At 43.2% G+C, this 13,501-nt stretch overlaps 1 protein-coding gene and 1 long non-coding RNA gene across 6 annotated transcripts; one reads left to right on the top strand and one right to left on the bottom strand.

Moving 5' to 3' along the window:
* Window positions 4,712-11,325, top strand: LOC8079027 (indole-2-monooxygenase). Its single transcript, XM_002457406.2, has 3 exons — window positions 4,712-6,278; window positions 10,022-10,456; window positions 10,567-11,325. The coding sequence occupies exons 1-3, from the start codon at window positions 5,706-5,708 to the stop codon at window positions 11,188-11,190; spliced, it is 1,632 nt and encodes a 543-aa protein (XP_002457451.1). The 5' UTR covers window positions 4,712-5,705; the 3' UTR covers window positions 11,191-11,325.
* Window positions 6,356-9,250, bottom strand: LOC110434106. 5 transcript variants are annotated; one of them, XR_002451583.1, is made up of 6 exons: window positions 8,610-9,249; window positions 8,246-8,367; window positions 7,495-8,057; window positions 7,301-7,419; window positions 6,644-6,706; window positions 6,356-6,557 (listed from the first exon to the last, which is right to left on the bottom strand). It is a non-coding gene; the product is annotated as an uncharacterized LOC110434106 (long non-coding RNA). The 5 variants fall into 5 exon arrangements; XR_002451585.1 differs by having other exon boundaries at window positions 6,356-6,731; window positions 8,610-9,250; XR_002451581.1 differs by having other exon boundaries at window positions 6,356-6,706.

Raw genomic sequence — 13,501 nt, 5'->3', positions numbered from 1 at the left:
GCCGGCCGACGGGGGTGGAGACGGAGGTGGGGAGTCGCCCCTGTGTCGCCCTGTACGGAGAGCGACGCGGGGGGGGGGGGGGGTCGTTTCCTGCGCAGTGGGCACAGAGCGAACTATTCTTCAGCTAGGATGACCGTATTCCATAAGGTTAAGGTAGCATCAGAGTCAATCTTAGGTGATGATCGTATTTCTTTCCATGTGATTTTTCCAGAGCGATGATAATACAATACTAATCTGTCAGATTGATCAATTTCTGTTGCATCCATGATAACCGCATTCCGTGGCATCCGACTTGGAGTCTTGGACAGGAACTGCACCCACATAGTCGTTTCTTGGTCATCGCCGCCGCCTCTCTTCTGCTTTGAGCGTCCTCCTCGCCGGAGCCGGTCGGGTGCTGGTGTTGGCTCGCTCTCGCACATGATCCTAGCTCGCCGGCACCTAGCCACCTGCAGGGCTGCAGGGCGAGCCTGTTCCTGCGTAGCAGCCTGCATTGCCTGCTCGCCGCACACTCTCGCTGCGGGCGACATTAGCCTCTACCGCCCTCCCCGCCATGGCGCATGCATACAACCATTCGGCACCCGCGCGTCAGCCTGACGAAGTGACGAGGACGACCTGCCCGCGCATGCTTGATCCTCGCCCGATCTGCTGGATCACACGACTTCGATGGAACGATCATCAAGATCGTCCACCGTGACTTCCCTTGGAACCATTTTCCTTGGTCCATCAATCTTCAAGCCGTCACTTGTCTTTCACCTTCATTTAGTACCTTGAAAGTGAAACCATTTTTCTTACTTGACCCTTTACCTCATCTCGTCATATCCTAAAGTCAAGTGTTTCTTTGCCGTCGGCAATAACTTCACATTTGTAATCCATTTCTTCAATTTGAAATCCAACTTGTATCAATTAATATACACTACCAAATATTATTATTTTCCAATAGATTGTCATTATACACACTTTCTGATAGATAGCCTTCATATTTGGTGATCATATGAAATTTGACTTCCCCACTATAATATATGCACGCTTTCATCAACTAAGACCAAAGATATGCATGCCCTCATGTTTCTTCCTCTATTTCAACTTATGTATGCCATTTCAACAATATATCACAATTTTGGGGAAAACAACATTTATAATTCATATAAGGGAAATTATTTTCTACTTCCTGGGAGTAGTTAGTCTCATGTCTATATCTTTCATTTTAGGGTGTACATGGCCCAACAAATTATATGATCATACTAGACCATCTAGGGTAATATGTATGCCAAATATGCAATACATAGAGTATATGGTTATACATTTTATATATTGATATAATATTATTAAAATGATATATTAAAAAAAATATGGGTTCTTTTGAAAAAAATTCATGTAGTAAGATTTGGAGTATTATAAAATATGTATATAAATATATAAATAAGTATGTACACATAGACAATGTAATTTATTGAAGATGAAGTAACTCTCCGGAAAATGCACCTATTCATATAAATACAACCATGGGACTAAACACATGTTCAATCTCATTTAGCCCACTTAATTGCATTGTCACTCAATTCACCAAAGCCCACTTAGGACCTAGATGCATTGTCACGTCTAAATCATAAGAATCCAATTTTTCAGCACCCAAGAAGACAAAGTCGTAGTTTGCGGAGCTTCACCGTTACTAGAAAAGACATAATAACAAGCTACCTGTGACATCTGAGATCCCAAGATAGAGTATAAAATTCTAGATAAGTGAATCCCATTATGAAACAATGGGATTCTAAAACACTGTGGATTCAAGTGGGATAGAGTTATTGTTTGGAACTAACCTAAATCATTTCTTGTTACTGAGTAGTCCCAAAATTATAAGGTGGTTTGGCTTTTTAAGATACATTACTTTTACTATATATATCTAGACATAATGTATGTATGTATATATAAGTGTGTATAGAAACAAAAACGTATCTAAAAGGGCAAAAATGTCTTATAATTGGAATGGAGGGAAAATCGGTGTGTATCACCAAAACGCTCATCTTACTTCACTTATTAAATAAGTAGTATATTTTCAGCTCTTTGGTCATGCTAGTAAAGTATATATATATAAATTTCTCTCTACACAAGCATGAGAGTCTTACTATCTCCAAAATAAATATGCAGCCCACATGTAGACATATCTGCATAACACCTAAGTATACATACAAAATAGTGAAATACGGTTTAAAAAAACCACTACTTCACTTAGAGCACCAGCAATGTATCTTACCCGGTCAAGTAGCAAGGGTGAGCCTCCTGTCAGTAGGTAGTTGCACAAATTTTATCTCCACAATGTACAGGGGCCTATCCCTACTAAACAAAACAATAAAATCCAAATCATATGGCCTCACCTCACTCGAGAAGGACAGAGAACAGGGTGGAGAGAAAGAATAATATTTTCTATTCCTTCTTACCTAAACTCTAAACCCTAAACACTGAAAACTCAAACATAACATTCTGTGAATAAATAAACTTTGGTTGTACGGCACCACCGATCCACGTTTCCTGTCGTTCAGTGATTGACCAATAGGTGCGCCATGCTTGCATAAATATCCAGTTGTCCGTATGCAACAAGTGCTAATATCCAGTTGTCCGTATGCACCGGAACTAGCTAGTATTGCACTAGTCCAGTATATCGGCGGAGCCAGTGATCTGAATATCTGATGCACCTTCTTTTTTTGGGTACCAACGACGTCAGGTTGACAGTATATCTTTTGATCTGGACTCATGATCTTCAGGGGGCGTGCTTTCTCAGTACGGCCAAGCGGCGCTCTCGGGTTCCCGTTAGCAAGGACCAAGACTTGCCACTTCGGCCGAATATGGATCGGACTCCTTTTCATTAAATTTCAAATTTTAGTCACAATTTCACATGGCTGACTTTTTGCCTTTCGGTCCTACCAGTCATATCCGATAGTTGTGTCACAACTAGACCGTTAAAAGCTATGTTTTGCCAATACACCTTAGTTTTCGCATCCACCTATAATAAGGTCTTCTATTGTAGAATTGAGGGAGTATCTAGAAAAATCATAAATAATTTATAATTTAGAATAGAGATAGTAGTTGGCAACAGACTAGCGACAAAAGCAAAGGGTTTAGATTCCGTTTAACACAACTCAGCTTTAATTTATTAGTGAAGTTGGCTTTTAGGGCTTTAGCTTCATGAGCAATTTTTTTGGTGAAGCTAAATCTATTCTAGAGGCAAAATATATGGCTTTAATGGTGGACCAAAGACTATATTATCCTTTTTTTCCTTTTCTTTCTCAATTTTCTATTTCTTCTATTTTCTTATCTCGTCATCCCCGTCCCGCCCCCCCACCCCCGATCTCCTCCATATGTGCCTGCACCCTGACACCTACTTCCGCGGCCCTCACAACGGTGATGGTTGCGCGCACCTCAAAGAGGTGGTGACATCCACGCCTCGGCACCACGGTAGCGCTCTATCCCTGGCTCAGCCCCTTCTTTGCCCGTGTCATGGCTGCTCTAGTTAGGGGCAAATATGACATACACACACTAGGGTCCACTTGTGCCAGGTGAAGCTATAGAAAATTAGCTTCGTCCCTCAGCATCCTATATGACAAAAGAAATGCTCCATAACAACTTATGAAATTGTTGGTGAAGCTATGCCAAATATGTATTTAGTGTGGAACTGTTGGTCATTAGTGATTTCTTTAGCAATTCAGGTACCATTTATAAATCATATCTACATAGGTTATATTGAACAAAAAATTCTCTTAAACTTTGTCACTTTTTTCACTGTGACCGCTCTCACCCTATGTCTCTATCTGTGTTTTTCAAGCTCCTGCATACAAAACAAAAAACGGCGATGACGAAGAGCATGACCAATAATAGAGCCAAGTGTTTGACTATTAGCCAAGTTGCAATAGGCAAGCTACACAATAATAGTCTTTTATATGTCTTAAGAAAAAAAATTGTTGTTAGTTTTACCCATACCCTACCTTCACTTTCCTAATCCTCCTCATATTCACTTAGTAGTGTATGGACCCATCTCTTTCTATGAATCTGTGCCTAACTTGTTGGTTGTATGAGAGTGAAGCTCACCTATCTCTCCTCCCTTCTTTCTTCCACATCATCATACAGGCACGGAGCTAGCAGTGGGGCTATCAGGGCTCATTGATGCACTTGAATGGGCTAAAGTTGTTCCAAGGTAGAAGGAAACCCCCCCCCCCCCCCCCTCTAAATATTTTCTTGGATTCGTCCATGTCATTATAGTATCCTTAACCTAACAAGTTGCAAGTAAATAACACAATGTCCAACGGAGGAGCCACGAGGCAGAACATCCTAACCCTATCCGCACGGGAAGCACGTAACCCAGCCCTCACACGCTGGTCAAAAAAGTTTCTAAAGATAGTCACTAGGAGTATCATGCACGGTGTCACTGTCAACCAAATCTGCATGAACCAGCATGCCTATCACTATCAAATCAGTATCGACCAGCAAGCCACGCCTCTTCAATATTGTCAGATCATCCTAATAAAAGCCCCGCTGGTCCTCCACACCATTAGGGCACTCACAGTGTAAGACTCTATCACAGAGTCCAAGACAATTAATTACATATTATTTATGGTATTTTGCTGATGTGGCAGCATATTTATTGAAGAAAGAGGTAGAGAAAATAAGACTCGAAGTCTTATTTAGACTCTAAATCCATATTGTTCGAGGTAATAAATAACTTTAAGCTCTATGATAGAGTCTGCATTGTGAGTGCCCTTAGGAAGCCTGAAACATCCTGGAGATTTCGCGAATCACAGTTTAAGAGAATGTACAATCCCCAAACACCACTTACAGATGGACAACTCAATGCAAACCGTTTAACGTTTCTATGTAGCTTTGATCAAGTATGAGTATGATTCATATATACCATGATGTGTTACTTCTAGATACAAACAGAACTAACATGAAACATGCTTATAGGTCAGAAATCTTGCCGTGGCTCAGAAGGACTGAACTCAAATTACGGGCAACATGATATACAGGCAGTACAAATGTACAATTAGCAGCGGCAATAGCACATATTCAAGATAGAACAACTCAAGGTAGAATCCCACGTAGAAGTACAGAACAGCAGATTCACTTAGCATGTAAAGAATAGCAAATGTGGTTGCAATCAGGCTAGTGCCCCATAAACTCTTAATGTTGTGAGCTCTAGTCGCAACTAGTGTTGACCTCTGAACTGGGAAAAAAAACTGAAAAGAATGCTAAAGTATAGATTGGCATGAACTCTGACCCACCATCTCTGAATATTGCAGTGCGGACCGGCTGCGGTTCTAGCAGGGCAGCGGCTCGTGCGTGGAACTGTGGAAGATCTCGCCTGGCAGCCTGTGCCCGGCGGCGGCTCTGTTTTGGCGTTGGCTTGGCCTGAATGCTGGCGTCCTCGGCCCTGATTATGGGTTCCGGCTGCTTGTTGTATATGTTTGCATGATAGTCCAGGACGTCTCGATCCAAGACCCAAGCGTTGAATAGTTGACGAGCTAGATTTTTCGTGAAAACGATGCGAGTATATCATCCTGTGGATAAACAGGTCTGCTATCTTGGAACACTGGAGTCTGGAGCTATATAACAGCTGGGTCGCATCGCATAGGGAAAGCCACACACACCACTGCTCAGTAAACTGCCAAACACAGACAGCAAGCTAGATAGATAGCTATTCCGTTCCAGCCAGAGCCATGGCTCAAGTGCTGCAGGAAGTGCACCAGTATGGCCTCCATGAACAGCTGCACGAATCACCTCCACAAGCAGCACTGATCTACTCTCTTCTGCTAGCCGCTTGCCCTGTAATAATTCTCCTCCTACTCATACGCCGCTACGCGACGACGTCGCCGTCGGCAGGGGCCACGGCGGCGAGAGCAAGGCAAGAAGAGCTGCTGGGGAAGCTCCCTGCGCCTCCGCGCAAGCTCCCCGTCGTCGGTCACCTACACCTCGTAGGGCCCCTCCCGCACGTCTCCCTCCGCGACCTCGCCGCCGAGCACGGCCGCGACGGCCTCATGCTCCTCCGCCTCGGCGCCGTCCCCACGCTCGTCGTCTCCTCCCCGCGCGCCGCGCAGGCCGTCCTGCGCACGCACGACCAGGTGTTCGCGTCCCGGGCCTACTCCCCCGTGGCTGACATCCTCTTCTACGGCTCCACCGACGTCGCCTTCGCCCCCTACGGCGACCACTGGCGCCAAGTCAAGAAGATCTCCACGACGCACCTCCTCACCAACAAGAAGGTCCGGGCCTACCGTCACGCTCGTGAGCGAGAGGTACTCTACCAATACTAGTATAATGCCCGTGCTAACGCTACGGTGAAACATTAAACAAAACTCATTAAGATTCAATATTGTATAACCAAATATTTTTGTCACACTAAAATATATGAGTCTACAATAATACTGTTATAGAAAAACAATAAGCAAAACATAATTTTATCTCTAATTTGAAGAATAAACCAAACCATCCAAAATAAATCAAAAAGAAAATTAATCAACCTGTAAATTGTAGCTTCAATCAGTGACCGATACAAAAGGATCACGTCTTGAACACTGATGAATATTAGAATAATCTACATGTCAGTACTTTGTAAATAAAATAGTTCTGTGCTTACATGACAAACAAAGCAGTAAAGCACCTTAGTCCAATACAAGTTATCTTTAAGGCTTTCGTATGCAGCTTTGACAATACCCAGCTCTGCCTGTTGAAAAGGAGTCAATTTTAGGCTGCAGCAGATGAACAAAAAGGAATTTTACCACAATTTTAACAATGGACAGACTAATGATGACAATGAGCTGGACCAAAAACCAACATCACATCAAGGATGAAAAAGGAGTATATCTCAACATATAATTCCAGATTGGTAGTAAATTATGTCATATTTGGTATATTATCATATTGGAAGCAGATAAAAAGTAACACCCCAAATAAAAATACGGAGTATGCAGAAAGTATACTACCTCTGCTAATGCTATGACAACACGTAATAGTGCAAATCAAACAACCAAAAGATGACATATGCAGTCCCGAAGAAGCAGATTTTAAGCCAATGTGTCACAACATGTATTAGTAATAAAACATAGATGAAATGTATTTAAAAAATTCACATAAAAATAAACAACTGAAAGAGTAGAACAGGAAGGTATTTTATTTCACTATTTAATAAAGAAAAAAAATCTAAAGTTGTGGACCATATTAAGTCCAAAGTTAATTCTATCCCCGCGGTTCTCGAAGCCTCATCCTAGCAGATAAAGAAAATTTACTACCAGATTTATCTTTCAGTGCTTCATCTTACCTTTTAGCAAATTTTATCTCCAATAGGCTCCAAGCTTGTATGTTTGGTACTTGCTCCAAAAGGCTGCATTGCTTATATATTTGGTACTTGCTCATTGTTTGGCCAAAATCTTGTGTGTTCTTTAATTGCATGCCAATATACAATCAGCACAATCTCATGTGTTTTGAGAGTCAAGAACAATCCAAGCCAATTACCTTTGCCTGAAACTCGCTAGTGGCAGAGGTTCCATCACTTCTCTAGCTTCTTCATCTTCCATCTCACACCAATTCTAGAAGTAGATAGCTACCAACTAAACCATTAAATCACATAATACTGTGTTCAGTTCCAACTAACTCCTAAGCACAGTGAAGTAACAACTCAATATGAATTGTTTAGATTAACATACCTGTTCATATACATATCAAGTTCAAGAAGAATCATGGTTGCGAGTGAACCACAACCAGATTGAGAAAACATAGTCATGCCAAATTTAAGTCACTCTTAAATGAAAAAAGTAAAGCCACACTTGAGAATGAAAATTTAAGTCATCATATTAATTGGCATCCAGGTAGCATCATTTAGTGCACAGTAATTGCACTCTCACTCAGAGATACTTCAAAAGAAATTAACAAGTTAACTCATCTAAAAATTAAGGGGATCACAGCTGCTGAAAATTACCTGCAACTTGCTTAAATTTTTTAACCACTATGAGTTGCAAATTTGTTCACATCCCAGAGAAGATGAAAATGACAGGTACTGCTTGTTCCCAGCAAATACTCTGAATCATGAATCAGACAATTCCATCATATAGTGTATGAAAAATAAATAGATGGAATTCAGCAATTCGGTAGGGACAACATTAAAAAATTCTATTAACTTTGCAACCTGCAGTGCTTAAACATTCTAGATAAATGCTGACCTTTGTTGCTACAAAAAGGGAAGCAACAGAATAGAAATTTGGCTTACAAATTGTGCTTTCTCACTGGATGCTTGCTTTGATCTGCCATCCTCCTGTTGTTCTTTCTTTTCCTTTCCATAATTCTGCACAATCCATCTAAGAATTTCCATAAAACATAATTATTTGGTTTCTGCAACAAAGGATGGAAGCAAATATAAGAGTGTCCATGTGTGATCCTAGAGAATGAAAAAAACTACCTACAACACTAAATTACAGAATAGGCTGAAATAACTACTTACATAATGGACTAAAACAAAACTAATGGAGGAAGGTACAGTGGAGGGATCTCAGATCAAAGTGCCAGTGAATTTCCATCATTGATGCAGCAGAACAACACGAAGCGGAGCTGGAATCAGATAAGTGAGTACACACCTAACGTGGATATCTTCTCCCTGAGCTGCCCAAGCTCAGCGGCTAGCACTGCCATCTGCTTGGCCCTCGTGTTGGCCAGGATCTAATCCGACGCCAGGGCCAGGCCCTCCACCGCCGTGTCCTATGCTGCCACTGGCCTGCGCGTCCTCGCCTTGCGGGTAGCAGCCCGCGCCCCCGGCCGCACGGCCTCACCGGCCTTACGGCGTCCCCGCCCTGCGACGCCTTTGACGCGGCCTCGTAGAGAGTAGTACTCGAAGCGAACTTGACGGCGAGCCTCTGGCCGCGTGCCCCGGCGAGCCCCAGCCGCGAGCCCATGGCCGCGCGCCCCGGTGAGCCTCTAGCCGCGCGCCCCAACCGGGAGCCTCTGGCTGCACGCACTGGTGAGCCTCTGGCCGCACGCCCCGGCGAGCCCCGGCCGCGAGCCCCTAGCCGCGCGCCTCGGCGTGTCCCGGCCGCGAGCCCCTGGCAGCGCGCACCTGGCTACGGCTAGGGGTTCCTGGCAGCGCGCACCTGGCTGCAGCGCTCGCGGGACGGGGCATCCTGGCGGCGGCGCTAGCGGGACAGGGCCTCCTGGCTGCAGCGCTCGCGTGACGGGGTGTCCTGGCGGCGGCGCTCGCGGCCTGGCGGCGGCGCTTCCATGTCGGGAGTAAAAAATGACGAAAAAAATGCAATTGCAGGTGTCTGGCTCGAACCCGCGACGTGGCTTCTGAAGGCGCGGGCTCGCGCGCGTGAGAGAGGAGAGTTGGAAGCGGCTTCTAACATCTAAATCTGACACGTCCGATTCGTTGGGCGTGTATTCTTTGCCGTTGATTTTGAAGTAGGAGGTGACTTGAAGAAGATTTCAATTATAATAGAGATAATCCCTAGATAACATGTACGATCTGTTATTATCAACAGGCACAAAAACAAAACAAAAAAAATCTGCAGAGGTGGCCCAACAGTGGGCGCATGGCCTGGCAGAGAGTAGGCCATGCCCACACACCAAAAAAAAAATCTAAGATGATCCAAACAGGTTAATGTCTTATCTGTGTAAGATGGCCCAATAGTGGGCGCATGGCCTGGCAGAGAGGTTAGTGGCATACTGCAATTGTACGTACATGAAAATCACAATACTATATGCATGTGACTTGTTCTGTATTTGATGTGCTGATTAAAACACAATAGTAAATCAATCACTTTGTTCTATACATTGTCACCTCACTCTACTGAACTCCGCTCGCCTCTTATACATGACCAATTCGGCTTCATTGTGATTATTGACCACTTATCAGTACACTAGAGAGGGTATGAGCATCTATGTATAATTTTTCTGACCCCTAGGACGCTACATGTATAGTTTTTTTCTACCTTAATACAAATACATGCAAACCTTTTGCATGACCGAGAAAAATAATTGACTGCTTAATTGGCAGGTGAGGTTGGTCATAGCCAAGATTCGGAAGGCAGCAATCTCAGGCACGACCGTTGAATTGAGCGACCTGCTCAGCTCCTTCGCCAACGACATAGTGTGTCATGCTGTGTCAGACGAGTATTTTAGGGAGAAAGGCCGTAACAAGCTCTTTCGAGAACTGGCTGAGGCGAACTCGTCCCTCATAGGTGGCTTCAACCTTGAGGACTACTTCCCTGTCTTGGTGAAGCTGGATATGGTCAAGAGGATGGTGTGTGCTAAGGCTCAGAAGGTGCACAAGAGATGGGACGAGCTTCTTGATAAGCTCATTGATGGCCATGCAAATGCAACAAGGTCAGAGTCACAACATGTCGACGAGGAAAGTGACTTCATTGATCTGTTGCTCTCTATCCAGCAAGAGTACAACCTCACGAGGGACCATATCAAGGCACAACTGGTGGTATGACATTTAAATTGCGCACATTGTCATTTTTTAGCAAGCACAATAATGCTAGCTTATGTTTATAAATCAGGTCCACTATTTATTGTTATCTATCCACATATATGTAGATCATGTTCCAAGCTGGCACTGATACATCATTCATAGTGTTGGAATATGCTATGATTAAGCTCATGCAAAACCCCAACCTCATGACCAAGCTACAAGACGAGCTGAGGACTATACCAAAGGAAAAGGAAATTGTTACTGAAGACGATTTGAATGGTCTGTCCTACCTAAAGGCAGTCATCAAAGAGACACTACGACTCCATGGACCAGCTCCTCTCCTTGTGCCCCACCTCTCCATGGCTGAATGTGACATAGAGGGTTACACGATACCGTCTAGAACATGTGTCATCGTGAATGCTTGGGCTCTTGCTAGGGATCCTATCTATTGGGAGAGTGCTGAGAGGTTCATGCCTGAGCGGTTCTTGGAAGGTGGCAGCGCCATGACCATGGACTATAGAGGAAACGATTTCCACTACTTGCCATTTGGGGTTGGGCGAAGGATTTGCCCAGGAATAAGCTTTGCCATTTCTTCTATAGAGATCATGCTAGCAAACCTTGTGTACCACTTCAACTGGGAGCTACCACCAGAATTGAAGAAAAGTGGCATTGATATGACTGAATCATTTGGAGTGACAGTGCACCGAACAAAGAAGCTTCTCCTTGTACCTGTATTGCCTCAGGACTAATTATTATTTGGTATTCTTGTGTGCCTAGCAGATAGCGCATAATGCCTATCATGACAGTTGTAGCTCATATGTGAGTATTGGGCTTGTTATTCAGAAGGGTTTGCTGAACAAATAAACCATCATTTGTTCATGAAAGTTCATTGTCACTTCCTCAAACAAATTTGTTGCTCATAATGTAAGCGATTATTTGGATTGGCTACATAGACCCAAAACTAAATCTTTTTTTGTTGGGGCCTTGCTATATGTTCATCTATACGGCTAAGTTGATATGAGCCAATGAATTCTAAGAGTCATTTAAATTATAAAAAGGTACATGATTAATAAAAGGCAAAAAAGATAAGGAATCAGCTTTCCTGGGGTTTATTACGTTCGATGACTTGTCCTGCCACTAGAGGCAAAGCCACCTTAGAAATAGCAACAGGGTCATCAGATTTGGAGGTTATTATTTTTAGCATTATGAAATAGTGTGTAATAATGTCTTTCCACTAACTATAAAAAGTAGTCATTGTCGGTTGACACCTACAAAAGGGCCTAGTTTTGTCCCTGCATGTGGTATCTTATTCATCTTTGCTCCCCACACCAACATGTTATTATCACTTCTGATAACATTGTCAATGGACTATCCAAGAGCTACCGTAATAGGACCCTGTGTCTAGGGATAGCAGTCGAGTGGGTCTAGACCTAAAATTCATGGATTTTACACCTAGGAGCGGAGGTGGATCCAGATTCCCACATGGAGCTCTAGGGTTGAGCTCCAAAATGAGGTGAGTGCACGGTGTGTTTTTATTTTCACCCACGGGTGGCCTCGAGAATTTGAACTGGAGTAAATTCAGTCCACCATGAATCCCAATATAGCCCAACTATTGAAATCAACATGAGGTATAAAATATCAACTCTCCAATCTCCTCTAGTCACACCCCTTCCCAAACTCCTTCCCCACCTAGTTGTAGTTCAAGCATGTCCAAAGACTCATCCCCCTGCACCATGCGGTGCCCAAGCAGATCCTTTCCGAGTGTCTCATAACAAGGCCCCACTAAGTAGCAATGCTAGATGAGTCCAACTCCATCGGTAGCCACTACAATGTCTGGCTTGGCTCAACAACACCTGAACAACATCTGACTCGACCCAGTGATGGCGACATCCTCTATGACAACATGGATGTAGATGATCCAAATATAATCAATTGATATTATATTTTTTATGTGATATCATCAATGTAGATATTTTTCTAGTTTGGTTCTTGGGGGTCTTTCAGGATTCAGGGCCCCATCTAGTTTGGGATCAGGTGTGATTTTTCCTAATAGTAATTTCAGGGCCAAGGTGGGGTTTTGGTGTCAATTTTGGGTGTAGGTGCAAAAATGCTCCCTTAGACCCAGTCTGTCGCATTGCCATTTCTAGCCATGTCACGAATTTTCCTACATTAGCCATGCACCCATAAGGTTTGGGAGAATATATCACCTACAGAAGGAGGACGAGAAGCAAAGTTAGATAGGAAGAGGATAGTTTACAATATCATTCTTCTCTTTTCCTAACCCTATCTCACATCATGGTGGCACCATACATTTAATGGTGTGTTTGGTTTGAGAAATAAGTTAGTCCATCGTCTCCTCATTCCTCACTTTTTTGTTTGGTTTCTGGAATAGAATGAGTTGATGCATCATCACCTCATTCCTCGCAAGCTAATAAATACCACTAGTATGAAAAATGAAGTCATTCCATCAAATTTGAGGAGTAAACTCATGACGCCCCACCTCATCTATGATGGAGTGAATCCTCAAACAGTACTTTCTACTCACTATGCCATGGACATCCATGACATCACTGGCCATGATACACAAATCCTCTTGCCTCACCCTGCTTAAGATGCAAGTTGACCCCAAGTTGTAGCCAATGGAAAATGCTTCTTCACTTGAGTTAATAACAACCCAAGATACGATTCGAGCATGGATCAGGTGCTACTCCTATGGAGCCAATGATATGACCCAAATAATATGATTTTGAATAGAAGAGCACTTTGATTATTAGCCCTAAAATTTCAACCACTCCCTATTAATGGTGTGTACATGCTTCGCTAAGGACTTACTGAATATAAGAATATTGTCCATAAAAACATGTACACTTTCTGAAGAGGGGGGGAATGTCATTCATAATGGACTAAAAGGTGGTTGGGGCATTGGTGAGTCCAAATGGCATCACCTTAAATTCCTAATGTCCTTCATGTGTTTAAATGTGATCTTGGGAATTTTACCATATACTACCCTAATTTGATGGTACCCAGACTTGGTCTAACTTGGTAAACTAGCAAGATCCA

Source organism: Sorghum bicolor, chromosome 3, assembly GCF_000003195.3.
Source record: "Sorghum bicolor cultivar BTx623 chromosome 3, Sorghum_bicolor_NCBIv3, whole genome shotgun sequence".
NCBI classification, from domain to species: domain Eukaryota; kingdom Viridiplantae; phylum Streptophyta; class Magnoliopsida; order Poales; family Poaceae; genus Sorghum; species Sorghum bicolor.
The sequence above is the reverse complement of the archived record's forward strand: the minus strand, read 5'-3'. Positions and strand labels throughout refer to the sequence as shown.